The following is a 23,626-nucleotide window of genomic DNA, read 5'->3' on the forward strand; positions in this document are numbered from 1 at the left end:
GCTTTAAGTTTTAAGCATGGGACCTCGTTTGAGGGGAAAAATGTAGAAAGTAATGGCCTTGTTGAGGTTTTTTTGAGTGCCTGAAGAACCACTTGTCCCATGGTAGAGTGTGTTGGGGCTCATTGACCCAGCTGAGAGGCTCTGCTGCCCTTGAGGTGGGATGACTCACATATGCAAAAATATATCCTAAAATAGGCCATGTTATGTGTTTGTCTCTACCTGCTGCTTCTCTCCGCTTCCTAAATATCCCAGCAACATCCTTCCCTGCTGGAAGACGGGGAAAGGCTACAGCTGGCAGGGCAGGGGGTTGGAGAACCTGGTTGGTACTCACTGGCCCAGGGGGTGGTTGGGCTCCCAGAGCTGGGAGCAGGGTCAGTGCCACAGGTCCAGGGCTGGATTTCATAGAATCAGGGAATCAGCTGGGTTGGAAAAGACCTCCAAGATCATCAAGTCCAACCCTTGATCCAACCCCGCTGTGGTTCCCAGCACTGATGCCACATCCAGGCTGTCCTCAAACATCTCCAGGGATGGAGAATCCACCGCTCCTTGGGCAGCCCATCCCAATGGCTGAGCACTCTCTCTGGAAACTATTTCTTCCTGATATTCAACCCAAACCTCCCCTGGCACAGCTTAGACTGAGCCCTCTTGTCCTACTGCTGGTTCCTGGGAGAACAGACCAACCCCCACCTGGCTCCCCCCTCCTGTCAGGGAGTTGCAGAGAGTGCTGAGTCTCCCCTGAGCCTCCTCTTCTCCAGGCTCAACACCCCCAGCTCCCTCAGCCTCTCCTCACAGCACTTGTGCTCCAGTCCCTTCCCCAGCCTCCCTGCTCTTCTCTGCCCCTGCTCCAGCCCCTCCATGTCCTGTCTGACCTGAGGGGCCCAGAGCTGGACACAGCACTCCAGGGTGGCCTCCCCAGCGCTGAGTGCAGGCCAAGAATCCCTGTCCTGCTCCTGCTGCCACTGATCCTGAGCCAGGCCAGGATCCATCGGCCTTCTTGGCTCCCTGCTGGGACACTGCGAAGCCGTGGCTGTAACCAAGCCCAAGGAGCGTTGCTGTGTTTAACAGGGACAGAAGTTTCCCTGCTGGCTTCTCCCTCTGCCATCTTCCTCCAGCACTGCCCGCTCAGGGTCCTGCTGCAGTGCCTCTGGGCATCCCGCTGCGAGAGCAGCATCCACGGCAGCCCCGTGTTATTCCAGCCCTGTGAGGTGCGGGATGGGTTGGGACCATCCTCGCAGCGAGGCCACCAGCAGGGGAGTCTCGGAGGTGGCTCCGGCAGTGCCGCTGGCTGGGCGGGAGGGGAGCGGGAAAGGAGGCGTTCCAGCAGCATTCCAGCAGCATTCCAGCAGCATTCCAGCGCCTCCTCCTCCGCCCCGCGGCATTTACCCAGCCGGAGCCCGACTTTGTTGCGAGCAAAGCCACCTGCCTTCCTGATGGGAAATTATGACGGGGAAATTATAGGTATTTTCAATTTACCCTAATTTCATTTTAAAATGTGCAATTCAAATGACAATAAAGATGGGCGCAGTTGGGAATATAAATGAGCTTCCCTCGCATAGCAGCCCAGAGATGTATAGCGGGCTCCTAATTCATTCCCAGGCATCCTGACACTTCCCTATTGTTAGACAACAACAGCTAATCACCTTCCTTTGTTAAGTATGAATCACACTTCTCTTTAGTAGCTTCCCCATTGTTTGATGGGTTAGGAGCTGTGCCTACGATTTACCGAGGAGCCTCTTTGTATTAAAATGAGCCCGGCTCCCTCTTGCACTCAAAATAATAATAATAAAAAAGATTAAAAAGACAAAAAAAAAAAAAAAGAGCGAAGGAAATGAATTAAAGTCTTTGATCTCGCCTTTCAGGAATGGGATTGGGCTTTCGAACATTGCGGGTGCCGCGCACGCCGTGGGTTTGTGTGTGCCAGTGTGTTTCGGGGCATTCTGAAGGGAAAAAAGACACAAATTGTAACTCATCAGGATGTAATTCCACTCGGTTACAATTATGATTCCTGCCCGGCTTCTTGTAATTAATTTGAATGATGGCATCAGGTAGAGCCAGCCCACAGGCGGCGGGAGCAGCGGCTGCGAGTGCCCGCACGCCCAGGTACGGCATCGCAGCGGGACCGGCCCCGCAGCCCAGGGGCACCTTGGCAAATCCCTCAGCTCCCGCGATCTCAACCCAGCACCTCGGGAAGGAGCTCCATGGGCTGCAGGCACCCAGCTGACTCTTGTACCGCCAGGTGCGAAACCCTCTCCTTGCTCCTCTCCCCTATGGACGAGCCCTTCCAAACCTGTTCTCTAAGGCAAAGGTGCCTCTTCAGCCCTGGGCTTTCCACTCCCCAGTGGCAAGCACAAAAGGGAATCAAACACTCCAAAGCTCCAAGGATAAACGCAGCGGGAGACCCTCCAACACAGCCACGTGCCCCTCATCACCCTCTGCTTTCCTTCCCCTCCTCTCACATCCTGCAGCACCACCCAGATACAGCCAAATCCCTTCTTGCCGTGACAAAAAAAAAAGGTGTAAAAATGAGCAAGTGCACATGTGTGTGCAGAGGCTTGGAGCAAATGGCTTTGGATAAGCAATCACCCTGCTCCTCCCCATCCCGGCACGCCGGGTGTGCATTTCCACGGAGCCACTGGGCTCCTGCAGTATAAATAGTTTATGGCATATCAAACTATTAAACATGATTTTAATCCCACTTGTGATGTTCGGTGCATAACTCACAGGAGGCTGACTTTGATGTGGCTGGTGGAACGGAAATCACATTGAACAGCTGTTCCAGCTGGAGCCGCTTAGTGTTTCCATTACAGACCCCGCGCTGGGCTTTTTTCCAGTTCTTCTTCTCCCCCCCCCCCCCCCCCCCCTTTATTTTTACATTTGGAAGGGGAGGGGTTTATGACTCAGCTATTTCATTGCTGCTAAAATGGTCGGGCATGAGATTGATGGGAGCCCAACTTTGACTTTGCATCAGCTGCAAGAGGATAATTCCTCCCACCACGTTCACACCCTCCATAAGAATAACCCCCACCCCGGCATTTTTTTTCTGCTGCCTGTGAGAGTTTCTGATGTTCTTTTGAGTTGCAAAAGAAAATGAAATAAAGCAGGAGGAGTGATTTACCAGGCTGCTGCTTCCTGGGAAGGATTATTTTTGGTTCCCAGGGATTATTTTGCAAGGCCATCTCTTTCAAACTGTGCAGCTGGGTAACGTTTCCTATGGTGTGAGTTCAACCTGCACCAGTGGAGGTGGAGAGTGCAGGGTCCAGGGGGATGAAGCAGGTTGTGCCAGGCTGGGAAGAGCTCCCCAGGCAACAACTGCAACCTACTTTTCCTTATTCTTGCAGAAACCACTTCTTTTTTTCCCTCCAAGGTGCCGCTTCTCTGCTAGATGTTGGAAGAAGACCCATGGGCAGGACCCCCTCTCATTGCCAGAGTGGTGCAGAGGAGTTCACAGCCCACCCTGTCTTCCCAGAACAATTCACTAGGAAAAAATGAGTGGTCCAGATAATTATTTTGCTTGAGAAAAGCACCTTTAGCTCTTTGCAAAGTGAATGCAGTTTGTCGTCTACCAAGCTGGGAGTGAAACCTAAATGACTAAAGCTGGGTTAGTAGTTGCACTTCATTATCTCAGGGGTCTTTTCCAACCTTAAGGATTCCATGATGCCATGACTAGATGCAGCTAGAGGTGGCTCTTGCACGTGGGTCCAAACCCATCCCACCTCAGCTTGGTTAATCCATCTTGGTATTTTTCTCTCTCTCCATCACCCATCCAGCTTTGGGAGATTGATATCCTCATTAGCCCTCATTAAGAACAACATACTTTTATTAGCTGGGTAGGATATTATTGTTATTACATTCACAGCATGGAGCATTTAATGGCTCAGAGTGGAAATTGGTGTTCTTTATTGGGTCTCTCTCTTTTCCAAGCAGATTCCACGAGGCTCAGGGATTCAGCTCACGTCCCCTGCCCACACTGTACCCAGTGTAATGATGTCTCCAGCTCTGTGTTGTTTGTGTGAGTGTGAGTGTGTCTCCAGCCATTGTAACTGTTTGCTGGCTGTGAAATAACCCAGGCTATTATCTCATTTTATCTGCCCAGTTCTGTCAGGACATGCAGCCAGCAACCCAAGAGCCCGGTAATCTTCCGGCAGCAAAAGCTGCAAGTCTTAAATGGTGAATTTTCTGCTGTGCTTGAGTTTGTTCAGCCAGTTTTAATTGGACTCTGGAAAGCAGCTGGCATGTTAATATTGAACACCCTGCTCTTGCAAATTGTGGGTAAATACAGCTGCAGGAACTGGGCGTGCAAATGGAGCCCGTCTGGAGGGGGTCAGGGTGAGCCTGAGAGCAACAGCTACTGCAGAGGAGGAGGGAAGAGGCCTGGGAAATGTGAATTTTGGGGGAAAGAAGATTTTGCTCTGTGGATTTAAAGTAAAGGGTGAAGAATATGGCTCTTAAGAAACACCTGTCCCCATGAGGTGGTGACTGGGGCTGCCTGTGTGTCACTGGGGGGACTCTTCCCCCAATCAGGTGTCTCACACGCCATCCCAGCAGAGAATGATACAAAACCCCTATCAGTGAACTGCCTGTAAGGCTGGAAACATGGGATTTTGCACCAGAGGTCTTAATGAGCCTGATCTCCACTGCTGGCCACGGCCAGAGATGCTGTTTGCTCCCCCAGAACCCTTTGGGATCCATCTGTGCTCCAAAGACCCCTGGGGACACAGTGGGGCCACCCAGAGCAGGGCAGCTGGTGCTGCTTTTGCTCAAAACCAGGGACACAAGACACAAGTGCTGGGAAGCAGGATGACCCCGTGGTAGGGGTGTTCCTGAGCCTCACAGGGAGCTCAGGACATGAGATCTTCTGACTGTGACTTCACTGTTACAACGTTCCAGTAAATCCCAGCAAAGGGAACCCCCCCAATCCCAGCATCCTGCTCCTGCCTGGGGTCAGAGCCGTGTGGACAGCCCCAGGGATGGAGAGGGCTGGGAGGCTGGGATGTCCCAGTGCCCAGAGGAAGCTCAGCTGGCCGTGCACTCACGCTGGATGTCGATGGTGACCGAGGTCTCCTTCCCGCCGGGAATGGCTTTGTTGGTGGCGCGGCACACGATGCTCTCCCCGTTCTCAATGTCGGAGGGGGCGATGAAAAGGGTGCTCATGATGCTCTCCCTCTTGCCATCACGGAGAAGTGTCTGTAAGGGGGGAAAAGGGATCAGGAAAGGCAGTTTCCTACTGGAGAGGCCCCTCTTTCCCATTCCAAGCTGTGCCAGGCTCTGCAGGCACAGTAGGAGCTCCTCAGCCAAGCAGCTCCCTGCAATAACAGTTCCTCTGGCTGGAATCTGCCAAAAGCCTTGGGGGAATAACAAAGACAAATTTCACTGCACTTCCCTGGGAACTGGGCTCTTAACTCCCATCTGTTTCCCTGCAGCCCTGCTGTGCCTAGAGCTGGGGAGCACAGCTCCAAGGGAGATAACGTCACCCACCATCCCAGGAAAGAGGGAGCCAGAGGCAAACGGATTGTTGACCCTGCTGTCACCTTCTGCAGGTGAGTGCATAAAGCTACCTGAGCACCTCCCACAGGAATGAGGGGTGCCAGCAGCACGGGCTGACCCCAGCCATGGCTGCTGTGCTGTGGTCTGAACCTGCCTGTGGTAAATCATCACCACTTGGGCTGCTGAGCACTGATGGGACCTGTGGGTGCCAGAGGTACAAACTCCCAAGCCTGGCACAGCGGTGCTTAACCTGGTCTGCCTGCTCAGCCTTGGCACTGCATCTCTTCCCTGGATTTATCTGACTTTGACTCCAGCCCTGGTACCCTGCCATGCCTCTCTCAGGAGCCCAGGAGCCTGGGAGCCCTCCCTTCCCAAGCCCTAATCCTCCTGCAAGTTCTTACAGTTCTTACAGACCGTGGTCACGTCACCCCATGGCCCTGCCTTTGATAAATCAAACCCCTCCAGCCCTGGGAGGCTCTCAAGGTGTTGTGTGGTTTTCAGTCTTTTAATCATTCCCTGACCTCTGACCTCTCTCTGGTTTATCAACACTCTGGATTTCGGACCCTGCCAGGCATTTTTCCCCTCTAAGTCTGAATCTTTCAAGTTTGCTCCTCACAGTGTAAGACCAGGGGTTTGCTGAATGACAAACTTATGTCAGCAGATGTGTGGATGTGGCACTTGGGGACATGGGGTAGTGGTGGCCTTGGCAGTGCTGAGGTAATGGTTGGACTGGATGGTCTCTAAGGGATTTTCTGACCTAAATGACTCTGTGACTCCCAGCTAATCCTCTCTCTGGGCTCACTGTGGCACAGCCCTCCTGCACACAGGTTTGTGCCTCTCAGGCACAGGAGACAAGGAATGATGATGAGCAATTGTCACCACAGTCAGCCCAGAATCACAGCATCATTAGGGTTGGAAAAGCCTTCTGAGATCATCGAGTCCAACCATTAACCCAGCACTGACAGGTCCCTCGCTAAACCATCCCCCTATCCACCACATCCACATGTTTTTTGAACACCTGCAGGGTTGAGGACTCCACCACCACCCTGGGCACCCTGTGCCACTGTCTGGCCACTTTTTCAGTGAAGAAATTTTCCTCAATATCCCATCTAAACCTCCACTGGCATAACTTGAGACCATTTCCCCTTGTCCTGTCCCTGATCCCTGGGAGCAGAGCCTGACTCCCCCTGGCTCCCCCCTCCTGTCAGGGAGTTGCAGAGCCAGAAGGTCCCCCCTGAGCCTCCTTTTCTCCAGGCTGAGCCCCCCCAGCTCCCTCAGCTGCTCCTGGTTCTCCAGCCCCTTCCCCTCTTGGTTCTCCAGCCCCTTCCCCAGCCTCATTGCCTGTCTCTGGACACACAAATGCAGAATGTGCCCTGTCCTTGCTCTGCTGTCACCCTGTGTGCCTTTCCCTTGTGGAACAGCCCCACTTCTGTGCTGGGGACAGGGTGACCCCTAATTCTGTGCAGAAATTCCCCCCCTATCTGGGTTTAGCCTCAAAATCCTGCAGGATCCTCTAACATTCCCTGTCTGCTTCAGCAGGGATTGGTGGGGGGGGTTCAGTCGGCCCTGGCTGTTCTGTGCTGCCTGGCTGGGATTGCAGGGGGCTGCAGATGGATCACTTGGTGGACTGGAAATTCAGAGTAACAAATAAATTCTCCCTCAGTACAAATGGTTCCAGGCAAACAGGAGTCTGAACAGGGTTTCTTTTTGGTTAGCTGGAATATCTGGATCAAAGGAAAGCTGGGTTAGGTTTTAGTTTTCTTGAAAAAAACAGAAAGAGGAAAATTCGGGAATTATTTTAAAAGGGAGCTTAGAAAGGGAAAAGTTTCTCAGACCCCAAAAATCAAAACTTTCCATTCAAAAAACGTCTAAACTTGGCTGTAAGTTTTTCTGAAGGCTTTTACTTTTTAATGTGGAAGGGCCTCATGGAAACCTCCAGCAAGTCAGGGGGAAACAGAGGTTCAGCCTCAGAAAGGGAGGTTTTCCTGAGTCCAGGAGGAGTGGAAGATGCTCCCCTGTGCAGAACAGGGCTCCCCTCCCAGCCCATCCCTGCCAGCTGCTTAAAGTGCCATGGAAATGTCTGTGCTGTGTGTGAGGTGGAGCTGCAGCCTGGAAAGCTCTGGTTTGGAAGGTTTTTTTTTCTGTTGGAAATATTTCAAAGCAGGGACATTCCTCCTCCCCTGCTCCCCACTGCTTGTGGGTCTGAAAGGGAAAGGGCTCAAAAGTTGCCTGCCCAGGGCCTGTCAGTCTGCAGTGCAGGGGAAGGGAATGAGCTGCAAACAACTGCATGTCAACGGCCTGGATTTTAATTAATTCCACTTGATTTGAGAGAGGGAGAGGTCAGATCTCTCTGGCTTTAATTAGTGCTGCCTCTCTCACGGCGTGCAGGGAGATGGGGTAGTTCCCCCTCTGCTCCTCCTGGGCTGCAGGGAAGCGGCTCAGCTTCAGCCGAGCTACTGAGGAAGAGGAGGAGGCAAGGAGGGTGTTCTGGCTCCTCTGCTGTCCCAGGCAGATCAGGGTGCTGCTGGAACGGGGCTGGGTGGAGGCTCCGCAGGCGGCAGAGGGTGGAATGTTTATTAAAGATCTCCGGGAGCTCGAGGAACGGCTCTGGCTGCCGCCTTTGAAGTTTGCTTGCATTACAAATGGCTGCAAACTGACCCATTTTAGGGCTGGGATTTTTGCTCTTTAGAAATGTTCATTAGAAATGTCAAGTGTTCCCGAATCTCTCTCGCACTCACCAGACATCAGGCGCCCGTAAACAGGAGAACATGTGGGGGCCCAGCTGAGTGTGCTGCTGATGCTCTTTGATGATTTCCTTTATGACCCAATAAAGGCTTTCTGTCTAAATTAAAAAATGCCAACAGCCCTGACGATTTTTCATGGAAAATTGCAGTGGGAGGAGGGGGGGACGTGTGCCACAGCAACCACCTTTGGAGCCAGAGGTTGTGCTGGGCCGGTGTTTGTGGACACAGCTCCAACACTGCACCCAGGGAGGGTGGCAAGGGGAGGACTGGTCATGCCAGGGGATTACAAGGTATAAAAAGCCAAATTCAGAGCTCCTTTTGGTGACAGTTTGGGATTCCTCACGTGTGTCCTCCTGCCTGTTTTCCCCCCAGCCTCTCATCGAGAAGGCTTTATGGAGGGATGTGGGGTGAGAGCCTGAGCTCTGCAGAGCTGAGGGTACTGCCCCAGATGTTTTGGGGTTGTGTTGAAGCAGTGCCAGGCCTGGTACCCCTTTCTGAAGCCAGGGAAGAGCAGAGCCCGTGTCCCCAGCCCCATCCTGCCTCACCTTGGAGTAGGTGGCTCCGTTGATGACTTCTCCCCTCCTCATCCAGATGATGGAGGCTGCTGGCTTGGCATTGTCTGCGTGGCAGGTCAGGTTCAGGGGGTCTCCTGCTCTCAGGCTGATGATGGGCCCCCCCATAATGACAGGATCATCTGGAGGAACTGCAGAGAAAGAGCCCAGAGGAGACAATGTCATTTGAGGCATGAAACCAACCTTCCTGGAGTCACCTGTGGGGTCTGGGCTGCCAGGACTGTGACCTCTCAAACCTCTGCAGATCGTTTGGATGTGGCTGTGGCAGCATCCAACCCCCTCTCATCACACTACAGCCACTTGTCTTTCGCTGCTCACATGAAAACTGTGCCCCAAATTTAAACTCCAGCAGCAGGAGCTGGTGAAGTGTCGAGGGGACACGGGTCAGGTGCCTAGGAGCTTTGCAGGAATGTGAGGGATCAGGCCTGTGGTAGATAAATCCACCAAGAGCTACTAAATCCTCAAAGCCCTGGCTGTCCCTGAGCTGCAAGCTGCAGCAGGATGGTGAGCACTTGAAAGCAGCCTCCCTGCTTGAAATAAATATCCCTGCTTGCTGTTCCTGCTCTTTCACTCCTCCCCAGGGATCTCTGACTGGCTGCTGCTGGACACAGGATGCGGGGCTTGGAGGGGATCAGGTGTGACCCCTGCTCCTCTGACTGCAAAGGAGGAGGAAGGTGAGGGTGTTTTGGGGGAGAAGGGAATGAAAAGCTGGGTTTGGATTGTCACCTACAGCACCCAGGGGAATAACTTCTTCTGGGCACCAGGAGTGTGATTTCCAGCCTCCTGCCTTTGGAGAGGGCTCCCTTGGCAGCCCTTGGTCACGGAGGGATGGAGGAACCCCTGAGCACTCCCCGCCCTGCTTTGATTCCCCTGTCACTCCCACTCATGGTCTGTGCTGCTCTCACACACAGGGGGCTGGGGGACCCTCCCTCTGACATGGGGAGCTTCCTCAGCATCTCTCTCTGTGAAAGCAGATCTTGCCAGGGGTGTCATAGAGACATTTGGGTTCTCAGCCTTCTTTGGAAGCACTGACAACCCTGACAGTGTGAGGCTGCAGTTACAGGACAGGGCTTTGCCCCCCCTGGGCATCTTCACTGTACTGGGAAGCATTTCATGCCAGAGACAGGGAGGGGTGGAAACAGGGAAGCAGGTGAGGGGCACCTGAGCATGGTCTCCTCTTTTGGGACTAGCCTGGCATGTCTAAGGATCCGCAGTGTGGTAAGAGATGGGAAATCCAGATGGAGAGAGGGACTGGGCTTTAATCTTGCTGAGGAGAGCTTTCATCTCCACTACCCTGAGGGGTCTGCTCCAGCCAGGACCTGCTCTGGGGATGGAGAGCTCTGTACAGCTGTCAGTGCAGCTCTTCATGGAATCATAGAATTATCTAGGTTTGAAAAGATCTCTAAGATCATCGAGTCCAAAAGTTAACCCAGCACTGCCAAGCCTACCACCAACCCATGTCTTCAAGTGCCACATCTACACGACTTTTAAATCCCTCCAGGGATGGGGACTCCAGCCTGTTCCAGAGCTTGTGCTCTGCAGGACTGAACCATGTGGTCTTACTGACCATCAGTGGCTGTTTCACCAGGAGATAAAAAGTTCCTGACCTCATAAGACAAATGAACTTTAACTTCTGCTCTGTGAAACCCAAGTTCAACCCTCCCTCTCCCTGGCTCTGCCCCAGCATTCCCAGCCTCACAGATGCAATGCACCATTCCAAGGAAACAGCAGGGAACCTCCTGGCCCACCTGTTGCCCAAAGCTGCTGTGAACCCCCCTCGATGAGAGCCCTTCAGGCCTAAATCACTATCCAAAGGTATTTTTAGCTCTTCCCAACCACGTCCTTTGGGAAACAAATGCTGGTCTTGCTGCAGATCCATGTAGGGCCTGTTTGGGAGCTCCTGTAGCCCCTGAGGGATTGGGAAGCCATGAGGAATGTCAAGACACAGTGGGAAGCCATCCCTGCTTCAGCCCCTCTTGCCCAAGCAGAACAGCTCGTGCTAGTAAAGGACGTGGGAAGAAATTTCTGCTTCACACCCCGCTCAGGAGCGGGTGGCAAACCCTCCTACCTCCAGCATCCTTCCAGAGGGGCTGCAGCAGGGGGAAAGGTGCCAATTTCCCACCAAAGAGGAGCTGGTTTTGTTCCAGGTCAGTGCTGTTCCCCCTTCCCAAGCTGAGCCGCACAACATCCACGCCAAAACCCTCTCCAAAATCCCCGAGTCTGTCCCTGCTCCTGAGCTGCCCCCACCTTGTAGTTGGACAAGAAACACTGAAAAACTCCTCCCTGGCTCCTCCAGCGCCGGGCTGGATGTGGGAGACGGGAAGGGATTACATTCCCTGCCGGTGCAGAGGCAGGATTGGTGGGCAGGGCACCCTTGGCTGGGCACACACACAGCTGCCAAGCGCTGGCAGTAATGGGATTTTTCAGCTCAGTGGGTGGAACTCAAGGACTGGGGGAAAAAAAAAAAAAAAGCTTTTCTACATGGATCTAAAATGTACATTTTTTTTTTTCCCCCTTGGGCTACAAGGGTGGAAAAAGGAGTGAAAATCTGTGGTTTGGGTTCGTTGAAATGTCTGTCAACAAAATACGAAAATGTGAACGATTCTGCTCCGTTCTGATGTTTTAACTATTAAGGAAGGATTCATTTTAATTTCTTTTTTTTTAAAAAACACTCTTTCATTGGATGAGTTTATACTGTTTAAAAACAAGTCTGGTATTTTTCAATAGTTCTTTTCCCCTCAGTGAAGCCATTAATTGAATTTGACCTCGGCTTGCAAAATACTGACAATTCATCTCGTGGAGCAGGGAAAAAAACCAACCCACAGGCCCTTTTCTGAAGAACTGGAATTTATGAAGGAACTTTTATGCTGGGATGTTTGATATCCCTGACTTTTTTCTGGTATTCTTGCAGCAATATCACCCCTGCAACACAATCCACCTGTCCCTTAGCTGCCCACGAGGGGATATCATGGGATAGGGGACAACATCATGCAGACAAACATGGAACCACTTGTCTGCCCAGTGACAAAAATCCTTGTTTTTTACTGTTTTGCTCCTGTTTCTTTCTATTGGAGCAGCAGCCAGATTTGGGGAGCTGTTTATGGCAATGAGGGGAGGAGGGGTCCTGGTTACATCTTCCCAAGGAAGTGGTTATGATCCCCCAGTTCTCCACGTAGCCCTGAATTATTGATGTCTCCAGGCTCCCTAGAAGGGGATGTGGCTGGGGAGGAGGGTCTGATGAAGAGGAATCAGTGCTGTCTCTCTAACTTCTGCAAAATGAAGGATAGATGTATTCCTTCCCCATTTCAACTCCAGCCTGGGAGAGGAGGAGGAGGAAGAGAAGAGTGGAAGATAAAAAGGGGAGAAGAAGAAAGAAGGGAAGGCAAGAAGCTGGTAGCACAGAGCCATGATCCATTATTCATCCACTGTGCTCCCAGGATTGGTTGTTATTATAAGGCACCACCACAGAATCCGGTCTCCTAATTTTTAATCACGTAGCTATGGAAGCACTAGCCTTCCTGATTAAACCAGGGATATAAATAGGAAGACTTGTTTGGGGGTTGCAAGGGGGGTTATTCCTGACAGCCATGCAAATGGAGTTAACCCACACATGCCTGGAAAGCTTAAAATGAAGGAGAAGGGATCCAGGATGGTTCAAACCCACAAGAGTAGGAACAGAGATGGAAACGGCCCCAAGGTGCACCAGGGAAGGTTTAGGTTGGATGTCAGGAAAAATTGCTTCACTGCAAAGATGGTCAAGCATTGGAATGGGCTGCCCAGGGCAGTGGTGCAGTCCCCATCCCTGGAGGGGTTAAAAGCTGGGTGGATGTGGCCCTTGGGGGACACGGGTTAGGGGTGAACTCAGCAGTGCTGGGTTGTTGTGGTTTTCCAAAGAAACCGTGACAAGCTGCTCCTCACCAAACCCCTCATTTTCTGTCAAAATACAGGAATGGCTGAATATTTAAAAACCAGCCTTGGACAGGCATTAATCCATTCTCCATAGCTGTGGGCTGCCTGGATGGGAAGGGACACCTTGGGGTCTGCTCCTTGCCCTTTGGAAAAGTCCATCTTGCAGCACATCAGCATAAAGAAACTCAACTAAATGATGGTGTTCCTGGGCTGTGCATTCAGCAGCTCTTTAAATGAGCTGTTAGAGGTTTTCCTGCACTCTGTCCCACCCTCTATGACTTCCCTGATTAATCAGTGAGCCCACACAGAATTCTCCAGTGCTGGACTGACACCCCAGGCTAGCACTGGCTCTGAGTAAGGAATGACATGGACATCTTTAAATGCTCCTGGCAGCTGGACAGTGATGTGGAAGGCAAAAAGAACCTCAATTATTAGCAATATTTACTGAGATAACAGGATCCTCCAGCAGCCAGGTCCTGAAAGTGAAGGAAGCAAAAAGCCCTCCAGCCACAGTACATTTTCCCTAATTAAGGCTGTTTTTCTGTTGTTGTTCTGGCTGGTACCCCCTCGCTGCTGGCTTTGTGGAACCAGCCTCCTCTTCTTGGCACCAGCCTCTTCTTCAGTGTTAAGAGATTCAACCCCAAACACTCCCTGCTGGGGAAGGGTCACCCAGCAGCTGGGCTGGAGAGGCAGATGCTGAGCAGCCCCTGAGGGTTGCCCCAAGCCAAATACCTGCAAGGAATGTTCAGCTGGTGTGAGATCCAGCAGGAGTGTCCCTCTGGGATAAGGCACAGCTCATCTCCATGGCTTCCCCTCCCCATGGGGTCTGTGCCACTCAGGGCTCTGGGCTCATCTCACGTGTGTGTTAAATAAATAACAGTGACCAGAGGATGCTCTCAGTGATCACAAACACTGGAAGGTTCTTTCTGTCCCCAAGGCTAAAAGACTAAGTGTAAATCATCTGGGGGGGTTCACCTGGAGACAAGAAAGCTCAGGGGAGATCTCAGAGCCCCTTGCAGGGCCTAAAGGGGCTCCAGGAGAGCTGGAGAGGGACTGGGGATAAGGGATGGAGGGACAGGACACAGGGAATGGCTTCCCACTGCCAGAGGGCAGGGATAGATGGGATATTGGGAAGAGATTGTTCCCTGTGAGGGTGGGTAGGCCCTGGCACAGGTTGCCCAGAGAAGCTGTGGCTGCCCCTGGATCCCTGGAAGTGTCCAAAGCCAGGTTGGATGGGGTTTGGAGCAACCTGGGCTGGTGGAAGGTTGTCCCTGCCCATGGCAGGGGGTGGGATGAGATGGGCTTTAAGGACACTCCTACAACCCAATCCATTTTGGGATTCTATGATTCTCTGATGAATAAAAAGCATCCCCAGCCTCCACAGGGGTGCCTGGTGGCACAGCTGCCTCCCAGGGAGCCCCACCGAGATGAAGAAGCCAAGCTGAACAAGGGGACCTCTGCTCCTGTATTTTGTCTGCACAGTAAGGAAAGCAGGGGAAGCCCCAGGGAGGGATTCAGTTGGCTCAGCCAACCCTCCTGTGGATCTGGGAGCTTTGCTCTGGTGCAGAGAAGTGTTTGTGTATTCAGACACCGCATCCAGCTTGTCAGAGAGGGATGTTCAGCTCTTGTAGACAAGTCAGGCTTATGAGGGCACCACAGAACACTTGCTGGGCGTGACTGCATGTGGCACTGCCCTGACCCGCGCTCAGCTGCTTGCTCTGGGGAAGACTTTGGAATACAAACCCTGCAAACAGGGTTTTCCTTTGCAAATCCCATCTCTGCTCCACTCTGGGGCACTTGGAGTCCAGGTTTGCTGCTTAGCAAGGTGCCTGTGAAAGGATCAGGATTCAACCTGCAGCCTCTGGGCTCCTCACCTTCCCTGGAAGATCCTGATCCTCTGAACAACTGGATCTAGTGGTTGCCCCTCGTGGCAGGGGGGGCTGGACTAGATGGCCTTTAAAGTTACCTCCTAACCCAAAATATGCTATGAATCTGTGATCCTGTCCTAATCCAAAAAGGGGTCAGTGTAGCAAGACTTGAGTGTGGGTGTGTGTGTGACTTTGACAGTGTTAATGATACTCAGCAAAATGAAGAGTTGATTAGCTGTTGTATCATTTCTGTGCATCATTTGGGGTGGGAAATCCTCTTCTCTGTTTGATCCCTGCAGGGAGCTGCCTCCTCTTCCCAGCCAGTGCCTGCTTTCCCCACCAGCCTCGGGGGTGTTTTGGAGGGGCCAGTGGTGTTGCTGTGCATGATGCTCTTGAGATCCTGGGTGGGGTTTGGCCACACTCCTTGGATCCTGAGCTCAGTGGAGGTGATTAAAGGAAAAAAGCAGCTCTCCTATCAGATCAGCAGAGGTTGGCTTGTTTAACTGGCAAAATGAAGGCTGGGAGGCTGTGACTGGTTGCAGTGAAAGAACTGGGGAAAGCTGGGAGAGGGCGAAGGAAGAAGAAGGAAAATTTGGGCACTGGGGGAGAAAGTAGGTTCTCTGTTTCATCAAGTATCTAGGAAAGCTTCCCAAGGGGAGGAAAAGAGGCTAGAACACAAAACTGCTTTTAGGACAGAGCTTGCTACACTGGATAAGAGAATCCCCTTACAAGGATTGTGTTTCTGGCAGAGTTTTCCAGCAGACTGCCCAGGGTCTCACTGTATTATCAACCCTGAAGGCTGCAAATTGTGAGGGCCTAAACCACTGCAGAGCAGCTTACAGCTCCAGGAGTGTTCAGCTTTTCATTTATCAGGCCTTTACACATTTAGGATTCAGATTTCCAGCAGCTCTTCAGAGCTAGGAAGGATATAAACAGGCTCTTAGGTTTTGTCCAACACTTTGAAGGCAGAGATTTCACTGTGTCTGAGTGTTCTCATGGGCTGGGCTTCTCAGGGCAGCACTGACTGGGGACTTGGAGCAGGACTGTGGGGCTTGGGGCCTGAGCTCTGGGGCAAACCTAACCCTGGATGGCAAATTCCCCTCCACATACATCCATTTAACTCTCCCCTTCCCGATGCAATTAGAATGTCAATCCTTTTCTTTGGCAGGTAAGGAAAAAGGGACAATACAGAGAGAGTGGTGTGAGTTTAAATGGGGGCAGTGGAGGGCTGAGAGTCCTGACTCCAGCTTGTAATATTCCCCCATCCAAGCATGACCAACCAGATTTTCCTTTCCATCCTACCACTGAAACCTGGAGCCCAGCAGGATGAGGCTCAGCCTTTCTTTATCCTTGTCTTTGTACCCTGCACTGTGCAAAAAATAGTGACCAGCAGGTCAAGGGAGAGGATTCTGCATCTCTGCTCCACTCTGGGGAGATCCAAACCCCAGTGCTACTTCCACTGCTGGGGTCCTCAGCACAGAGAGGACCTGGAGCTGCTGGAGAGAGTCCAGAGGGGGTCACAGAGATGCTCCAAGGGCTGGAGCCCCTCTGCTCTGAGCCAGGCTGGGAGAGCTGGGGTGGTTCCCCTGGAGAAGAGAAGGATCCAGGGAGACCTGAGAGCCCCTTGCAGGGCCTAAAGGGGCTCCAGGAGAGCTGGAGAGGGACTAGGGACAAGGGATGGAGGGACAGGACACAGGGAATGGCTTCCCACTGCCAGAGGGCAGGGTTAGATGGGATATTGGGAAGGAATTCTTCCCCGTGAGCGCAGTGAGGCCCTGGCACAGGTTGGGCAGAGAAGCTGTGGCTGCCCCTGGATCCCTGGAAGTGTCCAAGGCCAGGCTGGATGGGGCTTGGAGCAACCTGGGCTAGTGGAAGGTGTCCCTGCCAATGGCAGAGGGCTTGGAATGAGATGGTCTTTAAAGTCCCTTGCAATCCAAAGCATTCCATGATTCTATTATTCTGCAAGGAAAACCATCGACGAAGCTCTTTGCATCCTTCCCAACATAAGGCAGGCTGAAAACAATCCAGTCTGTGTCAATGTGAATGGTCAATTCACAGAGGCCACACTGGCTCTGGGACAAGCTCTGGCATCACTTCCAAGCTTCCAGCCCCTACCAATTGTGCTGCCAGCCCCTGGCCCTGCTGAGACTGGCATGGGATGGAAGGCTGGTGGTTTGGAGAATGCCTGCATGACTGGCACCCTTCCTGCATCAATGCCATGCCAAGCCCTGGCAGGGTCACTGCTGTAGGAAGGGTGGCAGTGGGATGGGGCTCTTGGATGGGGATTACATGGTCTGTGCAACACAGACAAGTCTTAACGAGTGGCTCTTGCTGGGTCAGGGAGGGATAGGAAAGGAGGATGTTGTGTCTACAGGTCCCTTTTGTCCCCTCCATGTCCTGCCCACATTTTCCCCAGCCTGATGCTGCTCTGCTGCCTCATTCCTCTCCCCAGCCCATGGCAGCTGAGCCCAGACAGCCTGAAAAATTTTGGGCAGCCGTGGGTGCCCTCAGAACGGTGCTGGCTGCTGCCGAGTGAAGGGGGAGAGGAAAGAGATGCAGGAGAACAGCACAGCCTGGGGAAAACACACTAAAAAATAAATCAAAGGGAACAAGGGGAGCCAGGGAGAAAAATAGTGATGAAAGTTTAAATAGTGCATCTCTTTCTTGGTCCTATTTGTCTTGTGGCACCTTCAGCGTGCGTGTGAACAGGAGGGGGGCTGGGGGGCTGTTGCCTCCTCTCCATCCCAAGCACACACATGGTGTGTGTGTCCCTGTTTCCCCCCTGTCTCTGCAGCTGAATGTGATGCATGGACCCTCCTCACATTGAGGAGTTCATAGGAAACAACCCCCTAATATTCCCAACCCCTTCTTTTCTTTCTCTTTCCCTCTGATGTTTTATCTCTGTTTTCATCAAGCCACTGAAAGTCCCACAGGCTCCAGGTTTCTGGGGTCAACAGGATTGATTTTTCCAGTGGAATGGTGTCCTGCTGAAGAATGCAAATCCCTCAAACCCAGAAATGCTTTCTAGAGTTGGTTTTATCTCATTGCAGCAGAGGTCAGATCCCCTTTCCCACTCACTGTCCTGGAGCAGCTGATCTTCCCCCACTAAGTCCCTCTCCAGGTCATATTGAGTAATATCACTGGAATACTCTGTTTTTTCACAGTGAGGAGGGCTCTGGTCCCAGATTCTTGGCTAGAGAACGATTCAAATATTCAGTTTTCACAATGGATTGGAATTGAACCAAATTTCAAAACTCTGGAATCCTTTGTGAGACAGGGCTCTGGGCAGGACCATTTTTGGAGAAAACACAAGGAGATCTGATATGGGAGATAAGTGAGCATTTGCATTCTACTGGAAAGCCTTTTATACAAGGGGAAAAAGAAGTTTTGGCAAATCCCTTTCAAGCCTTAATAAAGGGCCAGATGCTGTGGAGACAGGTAGCTGGCTGGGTATGGTTTGTTTACTTGAAATATTCTCCCTGCAAAGAGTAAAAAACTTAAGATTTTCCCTCCCACTTGAAAGAGCAACAGAACCCCAATGAATATACTGCACTTGCCAGGTCCTTGTTTAATTCTCCCCATCCAGTCAGTGTTTTTGGCTGGATCCTGCCAACAGCTACTGCCAAGCCCTAGGTCAGGGCTGGGGGGACTTGTGAGGGAGCTGCTTTGCTTTGCTGTGTCTGCTCTGCCTGCCCTTAAACCAAAGGGTATTGCCCAGGTTTGAGAGAGGTGGGTGTGGATGGACAATCGTGATTAATGGTTCCAATTCTGCCCTCCAGGATGGAGGAAAGTTCTGCTTCCCAGAAATGTTGGGAGGGATGGGATAGGAAAAGAGGAAAAATCCCCAGCCCACCTGGCCTCGTTACCACTGTCACAATCAAAAGTCATGAACATGATCCCCTGCCACACCCCCACCCCAGCACAGGGAACTTTTGGGGGTAATGCTGAGCCTAAACAGCACAGCCCTGGTTAATCTCTCCTGGAGGCAGCAGGGACCTGGTGGATCCAGTCCCTGAGCTCACAGCACCCAGGGAGGAGCCCCTGAGACTGCAGGGAGATGCTGCAATCACCTCCAACACCTTCCCACAAAGAGAAATACAAAGCTAAAGGAAAAGGCTGTGGCATAGCCCGGCTCCCCTCAGCTGCAGGACATGCCTGAACCTCCCCCTGGAAGGGGGCATCTGCAGGAACATCATTATCTCCCCAATGTAGGCCAGCACCCCCTGCCTCCTCCTCCCTGTGTGCCGCTCCTGGGTGCAGAGTGACAGATCAGAGAACTCAGGGAAAAAAAAAAAAAAACCGAATTCATTATTTTTCCTGTATGTCAGATGTTTTCAAATTGTTAAAAAAAAAAAAAAAAAGGAGAAAAAAAAAAGAGTAGGATTATTACTGTTCATTAAAAAAAAAATAGGGGAAAAAAAAGGGAAAACAGGAGCAAACCCCCCAAGCTGGCTCCCTCCTCCTGGGGGGAGCTGCTCTTAGATCTCCTCTCTTGCAGGATGGGGTGGGAGAAATCTTGCCTGTCTTCTACCAGGAGGTACCATGGAAATTCAGGATGCAGAGTGCAGCTGGATGACACAGGAGATTGGGTTATTAAGGTTTGGGGCTTGATTATCTGGATCCATCCTGAGGCTGCAAATGCCTGGAGCTCATTAGCCAGCACCTCTTCTGTTAATTAGCCGTGGTTTGTAGGATCCTAACAGTCCCTTCCAGGCCCAGGAGCCCCAGCACAGCTGGGATGGGCTTTGCTGGGAGCCTGGGACACCAATCCGTGTGGAAGGGAAGGACTCACCCCCTCCCCTGGCACAGAAGAGCAAGGAGGGCATCACCTCCCACTGCTCAGCACCAGGGGAACTCCCCATCTCAGCCTCCCCCAGGGCAGTCAGTCCCAGTGGCTCTGCCCCCTCCTCTCCAGTGGCATTTCTCAGCCTGGCCAGCTGGGATGTGCAGGTACCTGTGCTCCCCTGGGATGACACAGAGGTGCCCTGCCTGCTCCCACCCATGCCAGGCACTCTGTCACTGGATGGAGACATCACAGACGTGCCTTGTCATGCCCAGGCTGCACTTTGAAGAGGCTTTTTTTCTACTCTGGGTCTGAAAGGATTGATTTTTCTTTTTTTTTTTTTTTTTTTCCTCATTCCCTTAAAGGCCACGGTTTTATCAGATATTCCCCCTTAAACCATGTCCTCACTCCAAAGCAGTGCTTATTGCTGCTTTTCCCAGCTCCAGCCCAGGGCTGGAGAAGGAAGCAGAAAACCTGGATCTGCCTGCTGAGATGTGTCACTGAGGAAACTGGGAATGGGAAAGGGGTGAGAAAAGACAAGACTTTAGGCCAAGCTGGGAAAAATCCCCCTGGCATTTCCTGTGCCTAGGATGTGAAGTATCACTGCCATTCCATGGAAGAGGCAGGCCTTTTGGTTTGTAGAATCCCAGAATGGTTTGGGTTGGAATAATCATCTTGTTCCAATCCCCTGCCACGGGCAGGGACACCTTTCACCGTCCCAGGTTGCTTCAAGCCCAGTCCAACCAGGCCTTGGACACTTCCAGGGATGGGGCAACCTGGTCTAGTGGATGGTCTTTAAGGTCCCTTCCAGCCCGTGATTCCATGAATACTTTCCTTTGTAGGTCTCCAGCTGGGAGTCCTTGGAGGTTCCCCTTTCCTAGGCAGGAACGGGCTGTGCATCGCACTGAGTGATGCTCTTTCCAGCCTTCCATCAGGAGACAATCCCACTCAGATCCTGGGCTGAGCTGCTGTGGAGGAATTGAGGGCAATTCACACCAGGGAGACCCACTGGGGAGATGGAAATTCGGTGCTTTGTGCTTTGCCTTGTTGGTGGCACCGAGATGGGGACGGCGCAGGCAGGGCCGGGCTGGGAGAGGGGAGCTTTGATCCGGGTACCAGCCAAACCCTCCTGGGAGTAAGACACCATCAGAAATAATGAATGAAGGCCTTGGAAAGAGACTAATCCCGTGCCACGTCCCAGATCTGCCGGCGCTTTGCTGCCCTCCCCTCTCCCCAGTACCTGGCTGTGCAAAGAGCTGGGTCAGCTCCCCCGGGGCATCAGGAACGGGGGCTCTGGCAGGTTAAAAACACTTCTTGTCCAACACAGATGCCCTGAGCCTCTTAGGCAGCCTCTTACACCCCAAATTCTCTCAGTGCTGTGCCAGAGGAGGTCCCTCCCTGCTCCCACCGGCAGGACACAGGACTGCTGGGCACCCCACGCAGCCCGGCTCCCCACGGGAGATGTGACTGCAGCCACACCCGCAGCTGAGGGACAACCCCCAGCTGCATCTTGAGTGCTGTGCACAGCATTGGAAGGTCCAGCAGGCTGACACACGGACGACATCACCCAAGGGCAGGTGCCAGGTGGGGCTCTGAACACCAGGGGTGTGTCCCTGAGCTGCAGACCCTCAGCCACGGCAGCAGTGGGGGCTCAGCAATCCCCACGGGTGAATCCAGTCTCCATCAGGCAGGCTCCATCAGTGCAGTGCAGTTCCTTATCTCCGGCACAGCCTGGCCACGTTTCCCGGGAAAGCAAAGCCTGCCCTCCCGGGACGGAGCACGATCAATCCCAATGTTCCAGCACTGACACGTGTCTGGGTTCCGTCTGAATCCCTTATCAGGCACCGCCACAGCTCCACGTGGAAAGGGTTCAGCCTCGCAGACGCTCTGAGTGCCCTTGTCTGCCCCCTGGTCCCGCAGCCTTTCCTGGGATCGTTCATCCTTGCACGAGCCATTAGCACATCCCCATTTTAAGATAAATTACCCAAATCTTTAAACCTCTGCGGAGAGGGAATTCCCCCGGGCTGCTGTTCACACTCAGGGCCCTCTGTGAAGGCTCCCCACGGAGCCAGAGCCATTAATACGGCATTCCCAGAGAGCCTGCAAATTGCATCGTGGTAGGAAAATGGGGCTGGAGTAGCAGGAATGCTGCTTAAAGCCATGACAGAAGGATTCGGAGAATAATGGCTTTGGTTTTGCTGTGTCTTGGTGATTTTCCAAGGTTTTTTCTCTCTGAGAGGAGCACAAAGATGGAGATGTCACCCATCCTTAGGGACAGGGTGCCTGTGCACAGCACTCTGCAGAACAGGCAGGTTCCCTGAGCTTTACCCTCTAAATATGGTGACAGCTCTGCCAAAAATGGTGGGATTTGTGGGAAAAATCCAGAGGAAAGGACAACAGTGAAGAGGAAAGAGACTGGGGAGCGTGAGAAGACAGGGCTAACAGAACAATTTAAGAAGGGAGTAGATGTGCTACCTGGGGCTGCTCCAAAATCTGTTCCCTAATGTGGGGTTTTTTTGGAAATAGGGTATTGATTTTGTTTCCTCTACTTTTTTTTTTTTTTTTTTTTTTTTTTTTTTTTTTTTTTTTTTGACTGATGGAGTGTTTCGGAGAAACGTCTCCTTGGGTGGAATTTTATTCTCTTTTAATTAAGGAATCAATAGCAAGGCAACAACACGTCAACAGGGGAAATGTTTTGGTCAGAGGTTCTTGTTCCTCTCAGAGGATGATGGTGAACCTGGGCAGGTTTGGCCTGACCTGGGAAAGGAGATGAGGAAAGAGCAGGAGAGTGAGTGCAAGGTGTCTGAGTGATGGCTCCCAGGAGTTTCCACAGTAGAAATAGTTGTATTTCCTTCTGGGTTGTTTTTTTTCCTTGATTTTTAAATTTTTTTCTCTTTTCTGGCAGTTCTAACTATTTTTCTCTAACAAACACCTCTGAGACAGTATGGGCTGAAAAGCAGCAACTCCTCTAAGGGTGTTCTCCTCCTCAGACCGAGATGTGACACCACACCAGGTACCTGCTCACAATCCCACCACACCAAGCAGACATGACCCTTCTCAGCCATAGCTGAGGAGTCTCAGAGTTCACAGAACAAGCTGGGAGGTGATGCTGGGGTTGTTAATGGAGTATCTGCTTTTCATTCCTTGGGGAGGGACCCATTTTGAGGGGTTCTTCCAGACCCTCTCCCATTATTCCCCCTATCCAAGTGTGTGAGGAGCTCTCATTGACCCACAAATGGATCCCAAAGGCATTAATACAGGTATATAATAAACCCACAAATACAAACAGATAAATAAACACCAGCACTGGACCCTGATCTAGAACCCCAAGACAACACTCACAGGAATCTCCAGCCCCCCAGACTCCAAGCTGGCTTGGATCTCTTCCCAAAACAGCCACAGCCAGAGCTGCTGCCTGGACATTCTTGGCCACAGCTATTTTTCCTGGTGGCAGAGGCAGCCCAGCCCAGAGCTGGAGGGGTTGGGATGTGTTCCTGGACCGCTGACATCCCCGGAGCACACTGCTCCCATGGGATGGCACAGGAGCTGTCCCAGCACAGCATTGCCACGAGGAGAGCTTGGCCTGCTCCCAGTGCAGTGGGGAGGCCACTTCCAATGCTCAGCATGTCCCACCAGCATCAACCCTCCAGGCTGGAGGTGTGCTGGGGGCTGCCAGGAGCTCCCTGTTACACCACAGCCACTCCTGGAAGATGGATTTCCCGGGCAGGGAGAGCAGAGAGAGATGCCACCAGCATTACCAAGAACATCCATCAACAGCCCCCTCCTGCCTCCTGAGGTTTTAATCACTTGGGTCCTGGCTGATGAAAGGGAAGAGGAAGAAGGGAAGAGAGAGGTGGGAAAGCCCAAAGTCAATATTTCTGAGGGGCAGGACAGGGCTCTGCTGTGATGGTTCCATCAGGGCCCAAGGGAGACAGTAGGAGAGAAGCTCGGGCTGTGCTGGATGGGAAGGGAACAGAAGGAAAATCCTCCTTAGGAATTTAGGTCAGTTTTGTTTAAAACGTGCTGAGTTAGCACAAAAGAGGATGTTTGGAAGTTGTGGGTTTTTCCCATGCCAAACCCCTCTGCTGCCCTTTCCCAGCTGGAATGCTTTCACAGCTTTTACTCAGACAACAAATAACTCCTGGAGAACTGATTGGTGATGGAAGACCAGTCACTGGGTCCATCCCTTTATGAGCTCTCACTTTGGGACGAGCTGTGCCTTGCTGAGCAGAGCGCCAGGAAACGCTGGCCTGGGGGTTAAAGAGT

At 52.2% G+C, this 23,626-nt stretch overlaps 1 protein-coding gene across 2 annotated transcripts in view; it reads right to left on the reverse strand.

Moving 5' to 3' along the window:
- The window catches only part of KIRREL3 (kirre like nephrin family adhesion molecule 3), a 144,413-nt gene that overhangs the window by 44,586 nt on the left and 76,201 nt on the right, over nucleotides 1–23,626 (reverse strand). For both annotated transcript variants that reach the window (XM_027897829.1, XM_027897827.1), the window contains exons 5-6: nucleotides 8,774–8,931; nucleotides 5,034–5,184 (exon numbers count right to left, since the gene is read on the reverse strand). In XM_027897829.1, coding sequence (XP_027753630.1) covers nucleotides 5,034–5,184; nucleotides 8,774–8,931 — 309 coding nt within the window. The remainder of the gene's footprint in view (nucleotides 1–5,033; nucleotides 5,185–8,773; nucleotides 8,932–23,626) is intronic.

Source organism: Empidonax traillii, unplaced genomic scaffold (genome assembly GCF_003031625.1).
Source record: "Empidonax traillii isolate 1590-97213 ecotype Southwest subspecies unplaced genomic scaffold, ASM303162v1 scaffold561:size787514, whole genome shotgun sequence".
Lineage (NCBI taxonomy): Eukaryota > Metazoa > Chordata > Aves > Passeriformes > Tyrannidae > Empidonax > Empidonax traillii.